At 40.4% G+C, this 27,037-nt stretch overlaps 2 protein-coding genes across 2 annotated transcripts in view; one reads left to right on the top strand and one right to left on the bottom strand.

Annotated features, from left to right (window-relative positions):
- The window catches only part of SLC5A1 (solute carrier family 5 member 1), a 53,654-nt gene extending 48,649 nt beyond the window's left edge, over positions 1-5,005 (top strand). The window contains exon 15 of the mRNA XM_045826885.1: positions 2,766-5,005. Within this exon, the coding sequence (XP_045682841.1) occupies positions 2,766-2,983 (218 nt within the window). The 3' untranslated portion in view covers positions 2,984-5,005. The remainder of the gene's footprint in view (positions 1-2,765) is intronic.
- A 7,907-nt stretch (positions 5,006-12,912) lies between these two features.
- Positions 12,913-27,037, bottom strand: part of LOC123810967 (solute carrier family 5 member 4) — a 29,643-nt gene continuing 15,518 nt past the window's right edge. The window contains exons 9-15 of the mRNA XM_045826845.1: positions 25,393-25,528; positions 23,750-23,857; positions 21,514-21,664; positions 18,791-18,959; positions 16,461-16,676; positions 13,627-13,729; positions 12,913-13,254 (exon numbers count right to left, since the gene is read on the bottom strand). Of these exons, the coding sequence (XP_045682801.1) occupies positions 13,040-13,254; positions 13,627-13,729; positions 16,461-16,676; positions 18,791-18,959; positions 21,514-21,664; positions 23,750-23,857; positions 25,393-25,528 (1,098 nt within the window). The 3' untranslated portion in view covers positions 12,913-13,039. The remainder of the gene's footprint in view (positions 13,255-13,626; positions 13,730-16,460; positions 16,677-18,790; positions 18,960-21,513; positions 21,665-23,749; positions 23,858-25,392; positions 25,529-27,037) is intronic.

Here is a 27,037-nt window from a genome sequence, read left to right as displayed (position 1 = left end):
CTGTGAACTGAAAGCAGATGGAATCAAAGCTGTGGCTAGTCCTGATGACATCAGGGGGTGGGCTAGAGGCTCAGGGATCTTATGTCTTACTGGCTTACCACATCGGATTTAGAAAACCAAATTTCTCTGGAAGTCCAGTGAGATAACTCCTAGTTGGTGCTCAGAGATTCATCCTGATCATAGACACATGCTTTCCTCAGCTGCTGTGTTGCAACTTTTCTTTTCTGCATGGAGATGGTGGTGGAGATTTGTGGTGTATGGTGATGTGGCAGGTCAAGGTTGTGTGTTCTTTACCTGGTGCGAGGCAGAAGGTCTCATCACCCCGACTGAAGGGAGCACAGATACAGCAGGACAAATTCTGAATCTAGCCATCAGGAATATCACAGAACCCTAGCTCTGGAGAGGGCCCTGAGGTTATTTGTTTTTATCACCTCATTTTAAACATGTAAATTGATGCTCTGGAATGGAGAGGCTTTGCCTGGAGTCATAGGCAGCTGACCCTGGTGCTGACAAAGGCAGCACCTGCCTGCTCCCCTGGAGCAGGCCAGAATGAACATGCCCCCCACTTCTTCCACCTCCAGAAATGTCCCCACATGGAGTGAGAATATCATAGATTTTAAAGGGACATGCAGGAGGAGTATTTTGAATGTTTTAATGTGGAAGAAGAGATTAGGGTTTTTTTGTTTGTTGGTTGGTTGTTTGCACCAGAGTTAAGACTTGGTTGGATAGGACTCAACCCATTTTAACTCAAAGTAAAGAGGCAGGATGGCATAGAGACAGGGTGTGGGATTTGGATTCAGGAAGAATTTAGATTGACTCCTAACTTCTCTACCTACTACCCTGGGCACATCATTTCATTTTTCTAAAGCTCAGGCTCATCACATAAAAGTATTGTGAACGATAGCGTATACTTCATAGCACTGTTGAAAACATTGAAGGAAATAAAATTCCACAATGGAATTGGCTATACTTGTAGCATTATTTTTGCAGCTAAGGAAAAGTTTTCTGAGTTTGTTTGGGAAGAGGTGAGCAGCAATGTGCATTTGTCAGGGATGCCTAGAAGGGACTGCCCCACTGGCTAGAGAATTGGCTTGGTGACTCCTGAGATGGCGGTACTTGAATTCTGCTGTTTCTGAATGAACTCATGGTGAAATCATAGTGACCACACTGCCCTTAAAGTACAATCAACTAAGATTTCTAGAGGGCTTTCATAGACAATGGGTGTCGCCCTCACCATTCTCCAAGAAACAGCAGTATGAGAATTCACCTCCATAGCATTGTCACCACAACCACCATCCTCATGGCAGATAACGATACGGTCATAATGTATTTGAATTATGAATACTGTAGTGTAGCATTTAATTCTGGTGCCACATCATCCTTTTACAGCAGATAATGCAGATATAATTCTTCTAATTTTAAAGATGAGTAAATGAGATGTAGAGACTCCCTCAAAGCTACTCAACTTTAATTTTTTTTAATTGAGTTTTAGAGAAAGAGAGGGAGGGAGGGAGAGATTGGCTTGTTGTCCCATATATCCGTGTATCCATTGCTTGCTTCCTGTATGTGCCCTGACTGGGGGTCACACCTGGAACCTAGGTGCATTGGGAGGATGCTCTAACCAGCTGAGCTACTTGGCCAGTGCCCATCCAACTTTTCCATGGCCCAAATAAGCATGAGTTTCTCACTTGGGCTCATCAGGGAGCCTTTGCCATTGTCCTATTTTGGTGAAGTGGATCAAAGTACAGGGGCCAAGGAGGCTTGTCTATCTCTTTCTTATGTGTGTGAGAGTGAAAAGAGACTACAAGGAGGCTAACAGTTCTTGACACCTACTTTGTACTGGGTGGTCTCTCATTCAATCGCATAATGAAGAAGGCATTATTTATTCAGTTTTACAGATACAGAGAATGGGAGGTGAATTAACAAGGTCATTAAACTGGGTTTTTGTCCCAGTTCTGACACACGTATGTGCTTGATCACTACGAAGGTTCTTTCCAGTTCTAAAATTCTGTGCCATAAAAATGGGAGAGTGGAGAGCAGTGATCCTTACTATGGGGCTGAAAACACAGTGGGCTTCATTGCGTATCTGGTGAGTTACAGACCTGGTGTTTCAGCTCCAGTCCATCTAGCTCCAAGGCTATATCTGGGCGGGGGAGAGAATCAGTCCCCTAGGTGGGCATCCACTCTGAGTGGCAGGCCAGTTGGATCATTTGATTCAGCAGTGTTGATATGCAGCATCAGCTCTGAAGCCCTGGAAGTGTCATCACTGCTGCCCTGTTCAGACTGATTCTTACTACACAGCTAGACCTGTTGCAAAGCCTTGGAATTTCTAGGTGTAACCCATGAACTCCTGAGTCATGGAATTCTCATTGCTTCTCAGTGATGTAGCAAACAGTTATGTTCAGATATCTCAGAGGTGTTACAGTGCCCAGCCCATTGTTAACACCCGTCTGCTGTAAACTGCCATTCCCTGTTTGTTTCTAATGGTTCTAAATCAAAACATGTTTGCATTTGGTCTGGTAGAGATGAAATGTATGCCAGCTGATCATGGGGATGTAGAATCCATCTATTAACACCATCTTGTAATTAACTAGTTGACTCAGACATTTTCTACCACATCCATTCCTGTGACTAAAGAAAATCGGGAAGTCTCTGCAGAATGGCAGCTGTTCCATGATACAACATCCCCTGACCCCCGGGGAACTTTTTCTAGTTCCTCCCACTTCTGTATCCAACAATTCTTGTTTTCCTTTTCCCCAACACAGAGTATCCTGAGAAGAAGAAAGGATGCTGCAGGAAGGCCTATGACCTGTTCTGTGGCCTTGACCAGCAGAAGGGCCCCAAGATGACGAAGGAAGAGGAGGCAGCCATGAAGCTGATGATGACGGACACCTCCGAGAAGCCTTTGTGGAAGACGGTCGTGAACATCAACGGCGTCATCCTGCTGGCCGTGGCCGTCTTCTGCCATGCATATTTTGCCTGAGTCCTGCCTTTTGCTGCAGACTGCTCCCCTAAAGGCTGGACCATTTGTTTTGCCTCCCTTTCGTCCCTTTCTGTGGTAGTGAAGGGAAACCAGCCAGTTGTAAATTTTGACCAGTTGACAAATGTACACATGTATAATTGTAAGATAACTGGATAAAAGTGATTAATTTGCTGTTAACTTATGTATTTGAGGCCAGTGTGACATAGTCAGGTATACGTATCAGAGCCGCAGAAGAAAAGTCCACTCATTCATGAAGAAGCAGACTAAGGAACAGAAGTCCCCGCACGTCTGATGCACATTTGTCTCAGGCAGACTCAGCACGTCAACATTGTCTGTGATCCTTGAATGTCATTTTTCAGAGCTGTAGCCCACTTGGTTCCTGCCACTTGCCCTATCTGATCCTCCTCAATTTCTTTTTTAGAGAAAAACTTTACTTCTCATCATATCCCTGTCAAATTTTTTTTTGGCACAGAAAAATCAACCTGTTATTCTGATAAACCCTTTGAAGCTAAGGGTGGGAGCTAGATGGGGTCCCTCACTGGGTGTTTGCTGTTTGAAGGAGAGAACAGGGCCCTGAGAGTAGTATTTACCCCAAAGCAACAAAAAGCCAAATGGAAATATTGTTATTATAAGAGAGGCATTTTTTATTTTGTCATTTTGGAAGGTCAGAGAAAAGACAACACACCAGCTACAAGGCAATCTTTCAAAAGTGGTTAATTGGTCAAGAACAATGACACTGAGCAAACTGTCAACAAATTCCAAGGCCAGTGTGGGGGGAAAGATAATCTGAATTTGCTGAGCTTCTTGAAAGTGTCCCCTGGGGGTTCCTCATGTCGGAGATCTCACTCATGGTGGCATTCGCCGTGCCTGGAACATTTCCGCCACTCAGCGATGTTGGTGAAGAGTATGGGCATTATTTATAAACACACTTTATTTTTGGTTAACTTCTTTTGTGACTGCACAAAGCACTCACCGTGGTGACTGTCATGTACTTCCCAGAGGCCACTCTTCCTCCCGGTGTGGATGTTGACACATGGGCTCAGAAGTTGATTCTGTGGCACATCACAGAGCAAGCATGCCTCTTGGGGCATCTGACATTGCAAAGCAGCCGTCCTGAAATATTGAAACAATTAGCCTGAGATCCTCCTCCACATGAGTGCACATGGCCACTGACCCTACTCTTTTCAGTTGTCCGATTGGTGACCATCCCCTGACCAAGGTCAAGGTTCATGGTCTTTGTTCCATGTGGTTAGTGCTCAACACTTTTAGCTGAGGGGAGTGTATTTCTTGTTGAATGTTTGTTTCCTAGAGAGAAATATTTTAAATTTAACTTAAATTTAATGAGCTAACTAGCATTCTTTCAAGTCTACCTGTGAAACCTTAATCGTATTGTAATATAATCTCATTAAAGTGAAGAAACTCTCAGGATGGCTGTGTTGACTGACTTCAGGCTAGCTTAGAAAGGGCGGGGTCTGAGGCTCTGTGGAGCTGAGCGTGGTGCCTGCACGTAAAAATGGTTCAGCAGGAGAAGGAGTCACTTGTTCTCACGGAAGGAAACCCAGAGATGTCTGTTTGAGGTGCCCTTACATTCCCCTTAAGCTAGGGAGAGAAGACGGAAAAGTAGAGAATTTCAGGTGGCTAGCATTTCTCAGGGTATTCAGTTTTGTGTGGAGCTTGTGGTATTTTTGAGTTTTGAGAGGACAGGGTTGATGCTGATGTGTGGAGTGGGCACAAAGTATCAAGTTTGTCCTGGATTCTGTGTCTGTCTTTGCCAATGATTCATTGTGTATATTGTGGTAAATTATGTTGTCTCAACTGTGTGTTTTTCTGTTTGAAAAATGGGAACCTTGGAGCTCATAGTATTTCCCTACCTCCTCTGGCTGTGACGAGGTCACTTGGGTAAGGGGATGGGAGATACGTACATGGGAGGTGACATGCAGATGTTATATTAAGCTGCATTTAGTCCCATAATTAAAATGTATTCTTGTACTTTGATAAAAATAAACATTAAAAATGATAACATCCAAGTTTCCTGTTCTCTAGAGATTTCAGACAAATACTGACCATGTCTGTGGTGAGTTTTAGTTGGTATAATGTATGGATTAGAAAGGAAGCACCAAGACAGTTGAGAGTAGAATATAGAATATAGCAACATGAAAAAAGTGTAGGAAGGTTTGGAAATACTTTCAATTTCAAAATCTCTAGTTAACACGAGGTGAGTAGCTCTACCTTCAATGTATGATATCCTGTTAGAATAGACTGAGCCACGGGGGTAATCAGGGACCAGGAAGTGATAAACTGTATTAGAATAATTTCAGGGTGCAGAGAGGAGCTATTGTTTTCTTCAAATGGAAGATGGGTGTTATGGGGCAGAGTGATTGCTTATTAATGCTCAGTTTATAGAGCTGAAAAAAAATTATACCCTATAAAGCCAAACAAGCTTCTTTAAATATGGATGACTCTCAAAAGGAAAACACAGACCTCCTACCCTGCAAAGTAAAGCTGGTCCTGGGACCTTTGACATGTTCTGTGCAGCTGAGTCAGGCACTGGTGTTTACTTAGAGAAACTTCTACCTCTGGAACTTGCTAGCACCCACTCTTTGCTGGTGCTGAAGTCACTCACCACTTACCTGTCCTGTGTCACAAAAAAAAACCCTGGGAGAAAAGCACCTATGTGCTTAGTCGAAGAAAAGGGTTTTCTTAACATCACTCCTGCCTCCAAGAAAACTCCTTCTACTTTCAAGTTGGATTTAGGTAAATGAAACTGTTTGAATGAGGCACCATTACATTGGTGGGTCCATGGGGGCAGGATTAGGAGGGGGTGGGTGAGGTTCATTGGCCAGCATTGTTGGACTGGTTCTGGAGGATGCAGGTGAGTGTTGTTCAGTCTGACTGCCCCACATTGCATCCCTGATCCAGCCAGTTTTTGTAGTCTTAAGAGCAACCCAAAGAACAGATGGACTGATGCAATTCATCCTATGTTTGGAGAACTGGTGGCACATGTCACCTGATAAAGGGACCTTCTTTACACATGAGTGCTAGCAGCATATGGACATGCATTTCAGAATTAAAGGGCTTAGAGCAGTGATTTGCATACTATCGCTCCATTAAAACACAGGTGGTTGGAATTCACCCTCAGAGTTTTCGAATCAGTAGGTCTGGAGTAGGGCCTGAGAATTTGCATTTCTAACAAGTTCCCAGGCCATTTTGATGCTGCTGGTCAGGTGGGGGAGCACTTGGGAAACAACTAGTTAGACTTATTTCCAGATAGGCTTCATTTCATTACCAAGGCAAGTAGAACTGGAGGAACCTCTTTCCTAGGCCCCATTTTGAGATTTTTAGTGATGACTCAGGACCAAAAGTCTTTTCTGAAGCCAAAGGTATGTAGGTATGTCTAAGCCCCATCACAATGCCAAAATACAGAAAAACCCCATCCTGCTGACCTTCTGGGCCCATCTGCTGAGTCCTGACCTCACCCCACCTAGATGTTCAAGGCCTGACACTTTGCCAGCTTGCATTTTATTTTATTTTATGTTTGGCACTTATCATGTATCATATATCTATTGGCCCTAACGTCATTTGCACAGGTGGAATTTTTGCAGATGGGGCGGGGCAAGGAAAGGCAAAGCACTAACATTTATCGGGCATCTTCTCTGGGCCAGGCCTTTTAGGTAATGTTACAGGACCTCGCTGAATCTTTATAGCAGTTCCACGAAGTCTGCATTACACGTGGAAGAAATCAAGGTTCAGAGAAAGATTTGGGCTTTTACCTGAGATAAAGACCTTAGTATTTATGGGCTAAAGGTTGACAGTCTCTCCTCTCTGACATGTAATTTCCCATGGCAGCATTCCAAAAATGATATACCATTTCTCCTTCAATTCTGAAGACCTTTAATGGGGTGGAGTGTGGACAAGTGGGAGATCAACATCTATGAGCACCTACTTATTAAGATTAAGAAATGTTATAAAGTTATCACGTTTGAACCTGTGAGTCAAGCTCTCCTATTCTGGTTTCAGATGAAAATGAAGGTTCAGGGAAGTTGGTGGCTTTGTTCAAAGTGGGCCTTCAGGAGCACAGGAGAGCTTCAACTCCTGACTCCGGGGTTCTAAAACACTCTACTGTGTGCCAAAAGATGTTAGCAAGGAAATTTTAACTTGTTAAAATAAGATACTTGAACGATGGGATAAATAGCAGAATGGATAGAACTTAGTGGATGGAAATATGGATCCCAGCAATTATCCTAAAATGTACTTTGAAGAGGTGAAGTGATGGAAACTGTGAAATAAAACTCAAAAGATATGACCCAAGAAGTCCAACACTCATCTCACTGGGGCTCCAGACAAAGAGTAGGCAGAACATGAGAGGAGGGGTGGCACAAAGAATAGTAAGCAATCGGTAACTTGAGTGTTCAAAGGATTTCTGTGAATCAACAAGAAAAATAAGAAAATCATTAGGAAAAAAGATGGACAAAAGATATAAAAAAATTTCAAAGAAAATCAGGAGAACACCATAAAAATAGTGACATCAGGCAAATGGTGGAGTGGAAAACTCCAGGCTCTCATCCCCTGTCAGACACTGTCAGCACTGATTTTGTGAGAAGTCTAGACACCAGTCAAAAGTTGATAGCAACCAACCAAATTGCCAAATCAAGAAAAAGTCTCTACAGAATGATGCCTCTCACCAAAACAGTGATTGTCACCCTCTCCCTTGCATGGTGGTCATCTTAAAGCAGCAGCAGTCATAAAGTGTCAGCAGTCTTAAATGCAGGGACAGCCTGTGTTCCCAGTGTGGGACCATTGTCCTGATTCTAGGAGGAGCAGAGCAGATCATATTCACAAGCTATCATGTACCCCTATTCTAACCAGTCTGGAGGGTACATGGGTAACTGACACCAAGTGCTCCTCTCTGTTTCACCGAACTGTGAACTCAGACCGGGAGAGCTTGAAGACACTGAAAGCCAAACTAGCAAACCTTAGACACCTGAAGTAAAAGATTACAGTGAAAACATACAAGAATAGACTGCCTGAGGCAAAATCTGGGAAGATGTCTTTGGGAAATAAGGACACCCACAAGCAACCATATATACTGAGGCATCTAGAAAGTCATGTGCAAGATACGTGCTCAGAAAAAACCTGAGAAGACCTTAAGCTTTCCTCTTGGTCTGATCCCTAGGCTCAGTCAAGGCTGGCTAGGAGTTGAAGGACAGTCCCAGAACAGGGTCAGTTTGCAAAGACTGGGAGAGCCTCTGGCATTTGAGGGGATCACTATCAAAATAGTATCTAAGGCCCTGGCCAGGTAGCTAAGTTAGTTGGAGCATCATCCCGATATGCCAAGATTGCAGGTTGGGTCCCTGGTCAGGGCACATACAAGAAGCAACCAATGAATTCATACATAAGTGGAACAACAAACTGATGTTTCTCTCTCTCTCTTTCATCTCCTTTCTCTCTCTCTCTCTCTAAAATCAATCAATAAATTTTTTTTAAAAATCAGTATCTGAGGAACAGGGGACATATGCTAAAGAACAGAGTTCTCTGTGACTACATCAGCAAAGAATATGGTCTTTGCAATAGTAGTTTGAGAAAGTCACTGAATAAATGAACTACTACAGCCTTCAACAACCAATAAAAGAGAAAAAGAGCAGGGAAGGGGGAGGATCTGATTTACAGAATTATCACAATATAGTAGTCAAGTGTCTACCTTTTGTAAAAAATATCCCAAGACATACAAAGAAACAGGAAATTATAACACATTCAAGGGGAGAAAAAAAAATAAATGGACAGAAACTGTCTCTGAGGAAGCCCATACATTGGAATTATAAATTTAAACTTTAAAACAACTGCCTTAAATATATTCTAAGGGCCCAAGGAAAAACACAGACAAAAGCTAAAGGAAATAATGAAAACAATGTATAAACAAAATGAGAATATCAATTAAGCTATAAAAATTATAAAGAGAAGCTGAATAAAAATTCTGGAGCTGCAAAGCATAATAGCCAAAGTTGAAAATTCACCAGAGAGGTTCAACACCAAATTTGAATGGCAGAAGATAGAATCAGTGAACTCAAATACAGGACAATTGACATTGTCACATTTTAGGAAAAGAAAAAAGAATGAAGAAAAATAAACAGAAGAGGGAAAAAGTGTCATCATCAAGATGGTGGGATAGGAGAACCTAACCTCCAGTCCCCTCACAAGGATCAATAGTTAGACAGCTATCCATGAGGAAAAAAGCTCTGGGAGATCTCTGGAGTCTACTTAAAACACCAGCCACAGAGTGGAACATAAAACCTGAGAGTAACTGCACAAAAAGGGACGGAGGAACAGCTTTCTTTTGCCTGCATCATCCCATCCCCCCAAGATGGCATTGCTCAGTGACAACAGGGAACTCCACAGCTGGAAAGAGCTCCCTTCCTGGGGATGGGAGAGTGGGGAGAGTGACCAGCTTCCTCAGTCTTTAGGGCACTGCATGAAGGAGCTGCTTTTGTTTTATTCCATCCAGAGACCTGCAAACACATGACAGGAAAAGGAAGAAAATCCAGGGCTGGCCCTGGACCTGTGTTCTGTCACTGGCCTGCACCACAGGGCTCACCGGCTGCTAGCCCTTGCAGCTGTGCAGCAGGGGGCCCCAGCCTGACTCCTGGCACTGGGTTTCCCTTTGTGGCAACTGCAGCCATGGTAGAACACACTGGCAGCCAGGGCTCTCACAGTTGCCAGGGTGTCTGTACTTTTCACTTTTAATGTAAGTGGATTAAATTTACATTATATTTATACCTCTTTTTAAAAATCCATTTAGTGACTCTATGCCTCTGATTAAAAGGCATAGAGTGGCTGAATGGATAAAAATACAAGACCCAGCTAATAAGTTGCCTACAAGAGATTCGCTTTGGCTTCAAGGACACATATAGGCTGAAAGTGAAGGGACGGAAAAATACATTCCATGCAGACTGGAACCAACAGAGAGAAGGGCAGCTATATTGGCATGAGATAAATAGACTTTAAGTCAAAAACTGTAACAAGAAGCTAAGAAGGTCATTATATAATAACAAAGGGGTCAATTCATTAAGAGGATCTAGCAATGGTAAACATGTATGCACATATCATCAGAGGACTTAAATATATTAAATAATGCTAACAGATCTGAAGGGAGTAACAGCCACAAATACAGTAATAGTAAAGAACTCAGTACCCCCTTTCACCAATGGAGAGGTTATCCAAATCAGAAATGAGTTAGGAAAAATTGGACTTGGGTAACACTTCAGACAAAATGGACTTAACAGGCATGTACAGAAACATTCCACCCAACAGCAGCAGAATACACGTTCTTCTCAAGCACGCATGGAACAATCTCCAGGATAGATCATACATTAGGTCACAAAATGAGTTTCAACAAATTTAAAAATATTTAAATTACACCAAGGATCTTCCCCAACCACAGTGGCATAAAAACAGAAATTAATGGAATAAGATGGAAAGTTCACAAAGATGTGGAATCAAACCACATACCCCTGAACAACCAATGGGTCAAAGATGAAATCAAAGGTAAGTAAAAATATATCTTGAAACAAAAAATATCTTGAAGCCAAAATATCTTGAAACAAAAAGGAAATAAAAAATATCTTGAAACAAAATTTCAATTTCATGATAGATGAGCAATAAGAGAGGTATCTGTCCTAGTCTATGGATAACACAGAAGAGGGAATATTGTCTGGGAAACTGGTTATTATTAAACAGTTAGACAGAAGGTGTCTTGAAACAAGTGCAAATGGAAACACAGCATACTAAAACTTATGGAATGCAACAAAGCGGTCCTATGTAAGCATATAGAATCTTGGTAATAACTGTAGAAACACAAATTATTAAATAAAATTATTTCCCAATCATCAAACTGACAAATATTACTTTAGATTTATAATATACCCTGTAATTAAGGATGTGAGTAAATAGGAACTTTCATCCATTGATGGTGAGAAGATGAATTGGTGAATCCTTTTTGGAACAGACATTTTTAGATTTTATTAGAAAAGTAAATATTCATACCTCCTGACCCAGTATTTATGTCTAGGAAACAACCTTTAAAGAAAATAAAACTATCTTAATGTGCCAAAAGGTGAATATACATTATGTTAGTCAAATATTGTTGTAATAGCCAATAACTGAAAGTGGAAGTTTCTCAGTGGAAAACAGTCAAGTTATGGTAAATGATTTTGTGGAATAGTGTGTGGCTATTAAGAAGGGGGAGGGATATATGGGCTAATAGGCAAAGATCTCCAAAATAAACTCTATATGAAAAAGCCAGTCATAGAACAGCATATAAAATAAGGTTGCACTATATAGAAATCTGTGTATGTTCATACAGGTATACAAAGACTAGAAAAATCACTTTAACATAAGCTTTACGCTAACAGTTATTCTGAAAGTTAGTGGGGGTGGGAGTAGATGGGAGAGAAGGGCTGTCAGTGGAGAGTATTATATTTAATTCTATAGACCAAAGCATTGTTTGAATTTTCATAACAATATCATAGGTACGTGTTTCTTATGTACTTTATTAAAGAACATTTTAACTTGTTGATTTACTTCTACAACAGTGTTTTAAACCTGTATACAGGGTCTGGCAGCAGTAACGACAGCTTGAATGTGGTTGGTAGGGTAATAATACGGGTGTAATAATTTATAGTTTTAATTAGAACATTTCACCTAAAATGTCATATGGTGTCCTTGAGTGTGATATTGTTACGTAACAGAATTACATGCCTATAATTTTGCAATAAATGATTTTGTAATAAAAAAGGGGCATTATTTGTGCTGGGTCCATAACCCTACATACAGATAATTGTCATCTAGAATGTCAAAACAACACAGACATAGACAGAGAAAGGTACATATACAAGTGCCGATGCCAAAAAATAAATTAATGTTACTATCTAAAATTAGATTGTGATAATGTTGCACAACAGTGACTGTCGAAAACACACTGAACTCTACACTTTCTTGTTTATTTATTTATTTATTTTTTACTTGTTTATTTTTCATTGCATTTGTTGGGGTGACATCACTTAATAAAGCCATGAAGGGGAAAAGTGAGAAAATTGTCATAGCATAGACAATAAAATATTTAAAAAACAAAAAAAGCCATATAGGTTTCAAATGTAGAACTCAATAAAACATCATCTGCACACGGTATTAGGTACACAGCACCCAAAGTCAAGTCTCTTTCCTTCCCCATTTACCCCGGCTCTGTCTGCTTCCACCTCCCCTTGCCCTCAGCTATCACCATACTGTTGTCAGTGTCTATGTGTCATATATATATATATATATATATATATATATATGTATACTTCAATTAATCCATTCACCTTTTTTTACCCAGTCCCCCAGCCCCACTCCACTCTGACTGCTGCCAGTTTATTCTATGTACCTATGCTTCTGTTTGAACTGTACATTTAAATAGATGCATTTTAAAATATGTGAATTATACTTTAATAAAGTGCTTTAAAAAATCAATGGCTTGATATGTTGTTTTTTAAGTGGGTTATGACTTTATGTAAGGCAGAAGCTAATAGTTTCTAATAAGTTCATAAAAATATCAGTAAAAACAGGTATTCTGGCTCACTTCCTCTCAACTATTAAGAAATATTTCTATTTTTCAAATCCTTGAGATCAGTGAGGTGAAGATGGGAGGAAAATGTCCTATTTTTAGAGGTTACAAGGGGAGGCAGAGTTGGGAGAGGTGTTCCTTCTCAGTGGAAATCCCTGGAAACAGCAGGAAGCAAGTTTAACACAGGGCAATCTATCTGGTAAGCTATAAAAACAAGAGACTTTAGTCTTAAATTCTCCTAGTTTACATACACACAGGGAGTCAGCTCATTGTCTTTCTAAATGATCAGTTCTCTTTTTGTTTACTGACACGAAGGAACAACACAAGCCAAAAGTCAGATCCACAGTGATCTCATTGGATAAAATCACCAACGGCTCATCTCCCTTCGGCAACACAACAAACTCTCAAGACAAAAAATCAGTAATATCCTCTGCTTAGTATTCTGGTGGCTCAGATCAAGTTCAAGCAAAGTAGCCGTGGACAAAGACGGCCACGGACAGGAGGAGGATGGCATTGACGTTCACCACGGTCCTCCACAGGGGCTTCTCTGAGGTGTCCGTCAACTTCTTTCTTTGGGCTTCTTCCTCCTCCTTGCTCAGCTTGGGGCCTTTCTTCTGGAAACCGCAGAACACTTCATAAGCTTTCCTGAAACATCCACGAGTCTCCTCAGGATCACCTGAGACAAAGAAAGATAAACAAACAATCACCAAACACAGGAAATAAAATTCCTTTCCAGATGACTGTAAAGAATGATTACAGCTACTTCTTTGTGCTAGAGGAATATCCCCGAGAAAATGCAGATAATTTCGGTTATATAAAAATAGAAAAGTGTGCACAGCATAGAGTCCAATAGACAAAGTGAAACAAGGGACCAGCTGGGGAAAAACATTTGCATCTTATATCACACACAGTTTAATATTCTTAGTATTAATGAACTCCTTCAAATAGGGGAAATCTTGTAAGCAACTCCATGGAAACGTACTAAGAGATGAACAAACAGTTCAAAGGAAAGAGATGGTTCTCAAACCAAGTGTAAAGCAGACAGTACCTCCATCAACATGATCATCAGCTTCTTCTGGTCTTTCCTCTTGTGCATCTAAATCGATCCGTTCCTCTGTCCTGTTCCGAAGGGCCCAGCACAGGCGATACAGCTGCCCAGAGGCCATAGACAGGTGCATTTAGTGAGGAGCAAAGGTTTACAATAACACAACGGTACATTTATTGTGTAGTGCAAAAAAAAAAATCAAGAGAGCAGGAAAATACAGATATAGAAAAGGTCTTCTACACTCATTTACAAAAACACACTATTTTAAATTATTTCTATTCTTAATTTTGGTACTCATTAAAACCTCTTAAATAATATGTTTAAGATGCCTACTTCTGGATTTATAATTCCATAAAAGTCAAAGGTTTATCTAACTCATATATTATACTTTGGTTTCGCTCACTGTCCCATTATTCCATTGTGGTTAGCTACATCATTATTCCTTGCAGTTTGTCTGGTGGTTACTTTTGTAATTTTTAAATTTCTTCTTAAGTTCCATTTCTGGATCTGTTATATCTAGATAGCAACTACGTACTATTATTGATTTCTGATAGAGATCTCCACCCTTCCACATCTATCTGCCAGACCACGTCCAAACTTCTGTCAACTTGACCATTATTTTAAAACTGTCGATCTTTGTAGAATTTTAATTGTCTTCTGTAAATATAAGTAAGATTTCCATGCTTAGTCTGTATACTGAACAAAACATTTGAAAGTAAATAGCATTTATGCTATTATATAACTTTGTTGAGCCACAGATTCATGACCTGTGACTGGACACAATGATTTAAATACCAGTCAGCTCTAGAAAACTGTTTTAAGAAAATTCTATAAAAAAATTGTTTCTAGTGTCAAATGCATTTTTAACATTATAATCCACCATATGCTCAAAGTCATGTTTCATTTTCACTGGCCTCATATTTAACCTATGACTTCCTTGTGCAGACTGAATTGGAATTTGTAGTTGGCTTTATGTTTGTTGTTGACATAACGAGCACATGCTTGACTTTGTCACTAAGAGTCTTAATTAGAGCTTCATAAAGTTCTTGATCATAGCATTTCTTGTACTAAATCCACTTTCTTTGTTAAAACTCTTTTATTGGGACTCTGAGTACTTTCTGGTCTTGCACTGCTAGGTTAGGTCCACAATGCATTCATGGCTTTCTCTGAAATGACTATTTTCATTAGTCCCTTTGGAAAGTTCAAACCTCCCAGCATATAAATGAAACATAAACATAAATTAGATAAGTCTCACTGGCACTTCAGACAAATTTTTCTCTAATTATTTGTAATAAATTATGGTTATTTTGATTGGCATAAAAGAGTTGAACATTTCTTTGAAAACTGTAATGTGTTTTCTAGTGTCCTTTTTATTCGACTCCCAATATTCAGTGTAAATATTTAGCTATAAATTCTAGTGATATGTTTTTGGTGGAGTAATTTGAATCACACCATGCTTTTCGGGTTATCCCATTGGCATATAATCCATTTGTCAGGAGTGTGCAAGTAAGCATTGATTTAAAATTATTAGTGGCAAATGTAAAATAAATAAAAGTTATACATGTTAGTAATAAATTCAAACAATATTAGTATATAAACAACATTTAAATAAAAAAATGGGCCCTGGCTGGCGTAGCTCAGTGGATTGAGCGCAGGCTGCGACCCAAAGTGTCGCAGGTTTGATTCCCAGTCAGGGCACATGCCTGGGTAGCAGGTCATGACCCCCAGCAACCGCACATTGATGTTTCTCTCTCTCTATCTCCCTCCCTTCCCTCTCTAAAAATAAATAAAATCTTTAAAAAAAATGGACTAGTATTTGCTAGTCTTTTATAGTGCCTCTCCCAGAGGCACCTCTTATGGAAAGTTTCCAGTGTATATGCTTTAAGATTTTTCTGTGTGTGTGTGTGTGTGTGTGTGTGTGTGTGTGTATTTACATGTATTTTATTTTCAAAAAGTTCTATTATGCAATACTATATTATTCTGCAAGTGTTTTTTCCACTAACTGTATGATGGACATTTAAAAAAACAAATGACTCAGGTTTTTGAACAGCTGTGTAATAATGTGCTATCACTGTATACCCATTCCACTAGCAATGGAAATTTGGGTTGACTCCATTTTTTCTATTAGAGACCTCTGGCAGAGAAAAATCTTTATTCTTATATTCTCCCTATGTGTACAAGTATTTCTACATAATAAGCTCTTAGAAATGGGATTGTTGACTCACAGGGCATGGGAATTTAAAAATGGATAAATACTGCTGTATTGCCCTTCTACGAATTATGAAATTTACACACTCACCAGCAGTTTTGGAGAATGGGCATTTGCCAACATCCTCACCAACATTGGACATATTCACATTAAAACTATTCACCAATTTGAAAGGCAAAAATATATATCTTATTGTTCTATTTTTTTCCTGCCCCTGGTACCATGTGCTTAAAAAAAATCCCTGTGTCAGTGTTAGTGCTGTGTAGAAGTTCTACCTGCCCCCAAGCAGGCCCAGCCCAGAAGGCAGCTCTGCTGTGAAGTACTTGCCGGCCTCTTAGGCAACACTAACTACTCTCTTCCGGACATCCTGCAGCGAATGTTCAGGTTTACCTCCCAAATGCACTGCGGAGTAATTGGAGCATGAAGTCCATGTCCTAGTTCCATATTTCTTAGTTCACTGGTGCTTTGACATTTTAGGTGCAAATGTGTTGAGATGAGTAACTCTTAGGTTCTTTCCAGCTCTAACGGTGCTATTATTCTGTTGTCTGGGACTTGTACACCAGCTAAGCTTTAGAAGGCAAAGAACTCTTATTTTACCCTAAGCCTGTGTCTATTACTCATTACTCACGTGTACGTCAGGAATGGGTTTTGTTAGCAAGGAAATTCCCAGGATGACCAGTATGGAAACGAAAAAGAGAATGATGGCAAAGTACAGATAGTGCACTCTGCAGATGATCTTCGGACAGTAGCTGGCGGCCAAGCAGCTCCCTGTTCCATAGGCAAACTCTGCAATCATACGAATGAGGCCCATGACAAGTCCAAATATGAGACCCCAGAAGGCTCCCTGCAAAAGAAGCAAGAACAAAATCAGGGTAGTTAGAAATGATGAGAAGCCCGTTCTAGTAGGTCATAATTATCATCCTACCTGCTTTCTCCACTAAGAACCAACAAATGCCTGACCTTGAACACAAGATCACCAAAGCAGGGAAAAGACACCAACGCTGGTGTTTACCAGGGGGCTGTCGCTCTCTGTGGTCTTGAAACACTATTGTACTGTTAATTCTCCAACTGCGGGACCCTGCAGGTATCCCCTGCTTTTCAGAAGTTTGCTTAATGCGCCGCTTTGCTTTTACAAAAGACTTTACCATTGTCCCTGTTTTCACCAACCAAATTCAAAAAGGATTTTCACTTTTAGGGAAAAAGGTGAGAAACGAAAAGAGTCTCCAGCATTTGTTTTTTCAGTGAGCCCTTGGAGAGGCAGCGTGCTCCGGAGCAATGAGAGCGACCCGCCGAGCTGCTCAGCCGGCACCACGCTCGGCCTCTCGCATCAGCCCACCCTGGATTTGAACTGCATCTGGGAGCATCTGTGCTTTATCTTCGTTTGTTTTGTGCTTCCGTTAGCAACACGTGTCCTAATGTGTCAGAAAAGCCTGAGAGAGATTATTTTGGGGGTCTAGAAATGCTAAGAAGTTTCCCCATGTAAATTAACAGTAAATGCTTCTTCACTTGACCCCATTTTGGCTCAGGCAAGGTGGCACAGGGACACTCTGCTTTGGAGCATGGAGGGGTCTGTACTGTCCACTCTGACTCGCGATCAGGTTTGCCTTGACTGTTATTTTATGCATAGATTTAAAGAACCCGTGACTTATTCCGTAGGATCAACAGAACTATGATGTATGTTACACAATTTGCAGATTTGATATTAAATAGTTGTATTTATAACTATACAGTTATGATATTTATAACTGTACAATGGTTGATATTAAAAACTTCTATTAAGCTTTTGACAATTAAAAGCATTTATTTACCCTGAGAAGTGGTGGAGGCGGAAATAGATGTTCTCTGACTAAGATGTTATGTTTAGTGGAAACAGTATTACATAGAGACTAAGAGTGCGAACTTTGGATGGAGGAGGATGTGAGTCTGAATCCCAAGATCCTACTCACTAATAGTAAGTTACGTGTGGAAAGCACATTGACACTAACTTCCTGCACCTATTCCTCATCTGAAAATGATAATAATAAGGTAAACACTTGGGAACAATTAAGGCATTGAATGTACATGGTCCATAATGATTAATTATATATATCATAAAGGAAATTAATGTGTTTTGAACCATTACTAGTGAGGTAGGTTTTCTTCTAAGCACTTCACATTAAAAAAATCTTTTAAAACCCTTACAGCGATCCTATAGGATAGGCACGGTGATTACTTTCACTTTACAGAGAGTCAAAGGGTTTGTTTAGGATCACAATGGCATTACATGGGAGGGCCAGGATTGGCTCCTGGCAGTCTCACCCCAAAACTTGTGTTCCCTGGCACTGTGCCATAGACTGTGTATATTTTGTAAGAAATATAAAGACTGTGCACTGCATTCAGGGTCCCACAGGAGCAAGGCCTGCTTGAGTGTGATTGGTAGGGTAATAATGATATGGGTGTAATAATTTATAGTTTTTTAAAAAGATATTTGTAAAAGACTTTATTTATTTATTTTTAGAGAAGGGGAAAGGAGGAAGAGAGGAAGAGAAACATCAATGTGCAGTTGCCTCTTGAGCGCCCCCTACTGGGGACCTGACCCAAAATCCAGGCATGTGCCTTAACTGGGAATCGAACTGGTGACATTGTAGTTCGAAGGCTGGTACTCAATCCACTGAGACACACCAGCCAGGGCAATACTTCATAGTTTTAATTTGAACATTTCACCTGAAATGTCATATGGTGTGCTTGAGTGTGGTATTATGTTACAGAATTACATGCTTATGACTGTAATAAAAAGGAGCATTATGTGTGCTGGAGCCTGTATTCACACACTTTGGTGAGACTCAGGAATTGTGGCTGACCACAGCTGAAACTGAGATGGGCCTTGAGTTGTACAATTTGGGTGGAAAGAATGCATCAGGGAAAGACATATTTCTTTTCTCACTGCAGCATGAAAACAGTTTCCCCATTTTCACTTACCTGTTCATTGACTCTTTTACAGAAGATGGCAAGCAGGAAGACAGCAGCAATGGGAGGCCCAAGGTAGCTAGAAATTGATTCTATGTAATGAAACAGCTGTCCATTTTGAGACACTTGTATTAATGGGACCCACAAAATGCTGGTGACAATTAATAGAACAATAAAGAGCCTGGGAAGGAAACAAAATGATTTAAATATTAAACAAAAGCATTATTGGTACTTCCATTGTGCTTTAGTTCTTGGATTCATTCTTGCAGTCATTCACTGATTTTCCAAAGGAAGTCAAGCTCCTTGTCCTCATGCCGTGTCATGCTTAATGATTATCCATCAGTAAAATGGCAATAGTGAGATTGCCTACAATTAGCCATAATAGCTTCAATGATGAGATCAAGAATCCATTGATAAAAAACAGCTCAAATGTCAACATTTGGCTAATAATTCTCTAATGCAATGTATGTGCTGTACCAATTTGAAAAAACACAACACTATTTCTAAGGATTACTTGTACAATACAGAAAGAAGACTCCTATTTTGGTCTTTTTTCCCCCTAGCTTGAGAGAAAATGAGTCAGTTTGCACACTTTAGGATAAAAATATCCTCTCTTCCAGAATGCTAAGCGAATTGGTCAGAAATGCTAATTTGTGCATTTCACTACTTGAATACTTTGGCAGGTGGAAAAAACTGGTTAAAATATTGATATGCAATGAAAATCTGTGCGAGGCTCCAGGGGCCAGGGAGCATGGCTGGCTAAACTGCACAATCTTCTTCTCTGCTGGTCATGTGAACAGACAAATAATAATAATTTACTGGATTCTCTGTAAAAGGTCATCACTTGTCTGTGTTCACTTAAAACGGTGGGAACTGGGAGAAACAGGGGACAAGCATTTGGGCAGGAGACTGAGGCACAAGTGTCCTATTTAAGCTTTTTAAATAAAATTTTTAAAAAGATTTTATTTATTTTTAGAGAGGGAAGGGAGGGAGAAAGAGAGAGAGAGAAACATCAATGTGCGGTTGCTGGGGGTCATGGCCTGCAACCCAGGCATGTACCCTGACTGGGAATATGCAACCTGGGAATATGCACCCTGACTGCAACACTTTGGTTCGCAGCCCTCGCTCAACTCACTGAGCTACACCAGCCAGGGCTCCATTTAAGCTTTTTTACAAAGCATCTGCAACCTTGCAATAACTAAACGTGATGAACCATGGGAAGCCCAAGCCCAGTGCCTAGAACACAATCAAGATTCAATAAATAACACCTACTATCATTATTGTCATCATCACTGGAAAGATAATTATGTGCCTCCTTTTCTCTCTTATCTTCTGTTGTTTTCTGCCACATGCAGAATAAAATCCAAAATCCTGTTATGGCTGGAATGAGCCTACATGACCTCGACTCCTGTGACCTTTCTGACCTTGTTACCTGTCACTGACTCCTGCACTTGGTCTTCATGTTCCCCCTCACCTCCTGTCCTCACACAGCATGCATGTAACTGTGGAGAAATGCAGCATTCATTGTCCCTGGAACTGGGCTGTGGGGCTCCCTCCACACTTTCCTCAAGGCTCTGCTGGAATGTCACCTCCTCAGAGAGGGCTCCCTGAGCATCTGTCTTAAGTAGCCACACCCTTTAATCCTGGTTTAATTTTCTTCTTAGCACTTTTTGTCATCAGGTATAGAATATATTTATTGTCTATTCTCCCCGCAAGGGTGTAAATTCCATGAGGCATGAAATTATTTTTTCATATATATGTCATTTTTCATATTTTTATTTTGAGAGATAGTAGACATTTAATAAGAAAGAGAGGAAAAGAAAAACTCATTAATTGATCATTGAGACTTAAAGGGGGTTCATATCCAGGACTGTACACCTATTAGTGTCTACTGCAGCTTGGACCTGCTGAATTCTGTCCAACACTTTCTCTGCTGCAGGAGCACAGATGCCTTGCAGGCTTTCCTCTCCTGTGGCATTTATCCAGAAGAGTCAAAATCTGGACCAACTGAGCCCTTGGAATTTCTCCAAGTGGTTAATATACCAAAGCAACTGTTACTATCTCCAACAAAGCATGATCTTTTAAATAGGTGATTAGTTTCTCTTGATATCCCTTTTAAAAAAATCCTTGCCCAAGGATATGGTCGTTGATTTTAAAGAAGGAGGAAGGAGGTGGAGAGAGGGTGGGGGGCAGAGAGGAATATGCGAGAGAAACATCAATTGATTGCCTCCCATATGTGCATGGACTGAAGATGGAAACTGCAGCCTAGGTATGTGCACTGACTGGGAATTGAACCTATAACCCTTTAGTGTATGAGACAATGCTCAACAAATTGAGCTACTTGGCCAGGGTGACACCCCATTTTTTAGTAAATGCAGTTGGCAAAATCCTCTGTAGTAGTGTGTGGATGTCCCTAATCTGACAGAAGGTGGAAGCTTTATACCCCACGAAAAACACTGATGTAATTTCATGAAGATGTGGCTGGGAGAGGGCGTGAGAGGGGGGAATAAGAGACAATCAGAAGCATTTGAAAGTCTGAAAAAGCAACTATTTCATTGAAAGTAATGGCCCCAAATTTTGTATCTGTAAAGGGATAAAGTTGGATTAAATGTCCTTTACCCACTCTAGAACTTGATGACTAGTTTCTCTGAACTTAAAGATGAGGAGGTTCTACTCCACTTCCGTATCTCTGCTTTTCCAGAGAAATTTTTAGACAGAAACCAGGATTCTCTCACCGTCCAGCTATAAGGAGCTCTTTCTCTGATGCCTGCTTCCGAATCTTGGTATAGAGGTCCATAGTGAAGAGGGTGCTGGCGCTGTTGAAGATGGAGGTCAGGGAGCTCATGAGGGAAGCCAACATGACTGACAGCATCAGGCCTCGCAGCCCTGGGGACAGAAGAGGATGCGGTTACTAGTTCAGAATTGGATGACGTGATCTATGGCTACCTTGCTAAACTAGAGTGTCATTCAAAGGTAAAAGTGTCACTTGGGACATTTAAATCAATACATGCCACCATGTAGCATTTTCTGCCTATTGCTGGTGATTTGATAATAATCCAGTACAGAATTTTACTTCTACATATAAATTTAGAAATCATTTGCTGGCACCTAAATGTGGACCTTTTGTTCTGGTGGGTCTGTTGGCTTCCTGGAGACTTAGGGAACTGAAGAGGGAAAAGCCTAGCAGGTGGTTCTGAAGTTGAAGTCTTTGGTGAGACAAGCAAAGAATTTTGAGATATTATAGCAACTTCATCCTTTAGTTTCCTCTGCCTCTGAGTAAATGTCACTAAACATCCTTGGTCAAAGTGTGGAACGGGTGGATGGGTGATGTCACTCGTGGGTTGTGCTCCCTTCCCCTTGACAATGCTCTTGTGTCAGGGAAAAGAAAGGTCACAGAAGGGTTAGCTGTCCTTTAATGGGGGGCCTAAGGTACAAAGTCACTAGGTCATTCCTGAACCCCACAATGGGCTCTCTTTCTGATCACAGCAGATCACCTTCTGCATCCTAGTCATTTACTTATTTCACACGTGCAGCTTATTTTCTATTTCCTGAAAGTAGAATGTGAGTTCCAAGGGATAGGGGACTTTGTGCCTGCTTCACTAATGTTTTCTAGGCACCAGGACGGTTTCTGGGACATAGTAGACACTCAACAAATAGTTGTAAGTTAAATAAATTGAGGTCTATTATTTGGGTATCACTGGTCTAAAGAAAGCAAGGATAAATAATTAACCTCTAGTCCTCTGGTTTATAAGTTTATGATGATGCAACTCTTCTTTTAATTTTTAAATTCCAATTTATATTCAATATTATTTTGTATTAGTTCCAGGTGTATAGCACAGTGGTCAGGCAATCATATATTTCACAAAGTGCTCCCCCTGGTATTTCCAGTATCCACTCGGCACCATTCAGAGTTATTACAATAATATTGACTATATTCCCTATGCTGTACTTTATATCCCTCTATTTCCTAACTACCAATCTGTACTTCTCAATCCCCTCACCTTCATCCAGTCCCCCAACCCCCCACCAGTCTGTTCTCTGTATCTGTGAGTCTGTTTCTATTTTGTTTGGTTGTTTGCTTGGGGCTACAAAGCTCTTTTATTGACGAATCCATCATTTAAATAATCCTGACTGTTTTGGAAGAAAATCTTGAATTTCAAGGAGTAAGGATTCCTCTAATAGGAATTATACCTGGTTCATCTCTGTTATTCTCAGACCCAGTGTGGAACTGGTAGCCTATGGAAGGTGCTCAAGAAACATCTGATGAAGACAATGGAATTAATGGAAGTAAGAACTATTAAGGATTATGCCATAACCCTTCCTTCTGGCCCATTTACAGACCAGGCCTCTGAGGCAGTCCCAACACGAATACTTCTTTCCCCCCCCCCAGCTGTATTGAGGTATGATCAACAAGTAACAATTGTATGTATTTAAGGTGTACGACGTGATGTTTTGATATATATGGACACTGTGAAATGATTACCACAATCAAACAAATTAATATATTCATCACCTCACAGAATTCCTGTTATCTTGTTTTGTTGTGAGAGTACTTGAGATTGATACTCTTAGCAAATTTCAAGTCTACCGTACATCATTATTAATGATTGTTTCCATGCTGCACAGTAAGTCTCCAGAACTTACTCATATTATAACTGATAATGGGTACCCTGCAACCAGCATCTTCCTATTTCCCCCACCCCCAGCCCCTGGCAACCACCATTCCACTTCTCCGTTTCTTTAGATTCCACATTTAAGTGATATTAAGCAGTATTTGTCTTTCTGTGTCTGGCTCATTTCACATGCACAATGTCCTCTAGGCTTACCTATATTGTTGCAAATGGCAGGATTTCCTTCTTTTTGAGGGTGAAGAAAAGTTCCATGGTCCATACTCTATCTATGTGTCTATGTATCTATCATTTATCTTCACACTTTCTTTGTCCATTTATCTGAGCATGGACATTTTCTTACCATTAGGCATTAGTTCCATCACCAGCATTGGGTAGGCATAGTTGCTGCAGCCAACTTCAACGCCACAGTGTTTCACACATTCAGAAGGTACAACACAGGCCACCTTGTCTGAAGAGGAATTCAGATAAATGGGTTCAGTGAGTGGGGCCCAAACAGACAAGATCCACAACCACTGGACATACTTGTAGAGACAAGTTGTAAAATCATGGGTTAGAAGAAAGACTTTTGCCTGGAAATTGGACGTTGAACTTTGAACTTCATACAACCAGTCCAGTTCCTCTTTGCCCAGAATACAACTTTCTAAGTGTCTCAAAGCTGTAGCTCCCCTTGCACTGACCTAGGGGGCAGGGCTGGCTCTGCCTTGGCATATGGCTCAGCTAGACAGCATTAGAGCCAAAAAAGGGAGCTGATTCCATCCTCCAGAAAAGGTGAAAGAGCATAAATCCTCCCAGGAGCATAGAACTCCAGAGATGAAACACCACCACCACTCAGGAAGTTAGTCCTGTGTCCAATCATTTAGCCCAATACCTTTCTCCCACATCTAAGAAGAGGTGTCACTTGTGATGTTGTTGGGGTGACTGCCCCATGTGGGATAATGTCTCATTCATGAGGCAGTTGCACAATATCTTGGTGATATTTTTGCTAAAACCACATTATGAAAACAAATAGCAAAAATGGATATAAAAATCACCCTGAATACTAACACCTTAGCACTTTAGCTTCTTTTACTTTTTTATTCCTTTCTAATCCTTTTTCAGAGAGAAATGCCTTTTTTGCATAAGTATTGTAATTGTTGAGATAATATTTTATAATTTGCTTTTTACATTACTAACATAATAACTTCAGCATTTTCCCAAGTATTGGTATAGTGTACAATAGTATCTTTGGCCACTGCCTACTTGTTGAATATCTGTACATTCCTTATTGGTATAGACAACCCTACAATGTTGCAATAAGAAGGGATGTTGGCCATTTGATATTCATCTTAACAAGTTTTCAGCTAAATAAATAATGCCCAGTTGGGAAAACATGAAGTGAATTCAGTGTTATCTGATGGATTGCCCCCTAAAAACCAGAGGTCTTGATTGACCAAGAAATATTCTGTTATATTTCCTTCACTCTTCATGTCAAAGTTTTTAAGGAAGATTTTCAACATTAGTAGCTACTCTCAGCTGACTCAGAAATGGGAGTATTCCAAACAGCTCAATTCCAAAGCAGTATTAGAGGGACCAACAAGCGACAGGGCACCACCAAGACCTTCTCAGGTGGTGACGTCCTGGACTGGCTCACCACAGCCACCTAATGCATAGCTCCCCAGTTCCTCCTCATCCTCCTGCATCACCCTCTAACTTGCATCAGTTCAAGTCACTCATGATAACAGGACAAAACAGACTCAAATGCCCACAAAAAGACAGGCATGCAGGATAAAAGGGATAAGAGAACAGAATGTCAAACATGGAATTCTCTCTCTCTCTTTTTTTTTTGCATTTGACCCCCCACACAATCTCTACTTTTCACTTAAAATTTTGTTTTTACTTCCCTACGTAATATGTTTTCTAGTTATGAAGGTTTTAATACATCTTAAAAATCACTATTTGTGATTCAAACGTAAAAAAATGAGCATGGATGGATGCGGGACTTGCCTGTGTACAGGATGCGGCTGATCATTCCAGGCATCACCATGAGGAACATGGGCAGCAGCTTCAGGTACCCGCACATGATGCAGGCGGCCTTCACGTGAGACATGTCCTTGCCTGAGAGGCAGCGCTGCACGATGACCTGCCAGGGGACACCACTCCATCGTGAGACAGCCAGAGCATGAGTTCAAAGAAAGGGAGTGCCTCTTTTCAGGAATTAATGTCACAGTGACAAATGGGATGATGACTAGAGAATAATGAACTTTGGAGGAAAGTAACGAACCCCTGCTCTCTCACATGAGTGTTTGAGTTCTGCAAATTTCAGGTTTCTCATCTCTACATAAGGTTACCTGTCATGTAATATCCTGAATATTTGGTATAATGTGTATAAAAGACTCTTGGTACATAGAATTCAATACACATTATTACTATTAAGATATGTTTATAGTTTCCAGGCTGCATTACACCAATGGCTATTTGCTCCTCCAGGTCCAAAGCCCTCAATACTGATTCTTGCAACAAGTCACACCTTTAATAATTTAGGCACTAAATAAGCTACATACTCATCAGTGTCTCTCTATTGTTAAGGAGCAGTTGTCCTTTTGGGAAATCAAGACCATTGCCATAGAAACCCCAGAGTTAGGCATCCATCAGAAGAGAATCCGGAGACATTCATCAGACAAAATATTCTGAGGACCTCGTTGAATTATAAATCAAATACAATGGCTCTGGAAAAATAAATTTATATAATTTCATTGTTTGTACTTAAGTTGTACAATCTCTTGACTAACAAAGAATTTTCTAGCAAATCAGGGTTTCCATCTCTAATGCCAGAATAACTTCTTGATATTTTTCTTCTCTAGAAATGTTACAAAATTGGGATGTCTTTTTCTGTTCAGTTCTTTTTGGAGAGAAGATTCTGTTTCAATTCTTTTGGAGGGGTAGCAGCTGTGTCAGTTAGTGCTGGGGGAGCAGGTGATGTGTTTAGACAGAGGGATAGAAGCAGGCAGTTGGAGGGACAACACAAATTAGAGGTGAGGAGGGTGCCCTGTGAGCAGACAAGCAGGGTCAGGCATCACAACTCAGGGTGAATGTGACACCACATGTAGAAGGGAAGTCAGGTGGTCAGAGGCAACATATAAATAATAAGGATGGCTCTGGCTGGTGTGACTCAGTGGATTGAGTGCTGGCCTGTGAACCAAAGGGTCACTGGTTTGATTCCCAGTCAGGGCATGTGCCTGGGTTCCAGGCTAGGTCCCCAGGAGGAGGTGCACGAGAAGCAAGCACACATTGATGTTTTTCTCCCTCTCTTTCTCCCTCTCTTCACCTCTCTAAAAAGGAGTAAATAAAATCTTTTTTAAAAGCCTATAAAAATAATAAAGATGGTTCTACAAGTCAATGGTGAAAGTATGCATTCTTTGGTAAATATGTTGAGAAAAATCAGTTTATTATAAAAAGAAAATCAATCCACACTAATATCACAAGTGACCATTGATCCAAGATGGGTTAACATTGTGGAATAACAAGTTTGAGCTTCCAGAATCTATTTAGGGTGAGACGCCAATAGAAAAATCCTAAAACTGGAAAATTGAGAGGTAGCAATATAAGCATTTATTTGAATAACCTGGGGATCAAGTTCACAAGCAAGTTC

The sequence above is a fragment of the Phyllostomus hastatus genome, unplaced genomic scaffold, assembly GCF_019186645.2.
Source record: "Phyllostomus hastatus isolate PE091 unplaced genomic scaffold, TTU_PhHast_1.1 phas_scaffold_760, whole genome shotgun sequence".
Lineage (NCBI taxonomy): Eukaryota > Metazoa > Chordata > Mammalia > Chiroptera > Phyllostomidae > Phyllostomus > Phyllostomus hastatus.
This window is presented reverse-complemented; position numbering and strand designations above follow the sequence as displayed.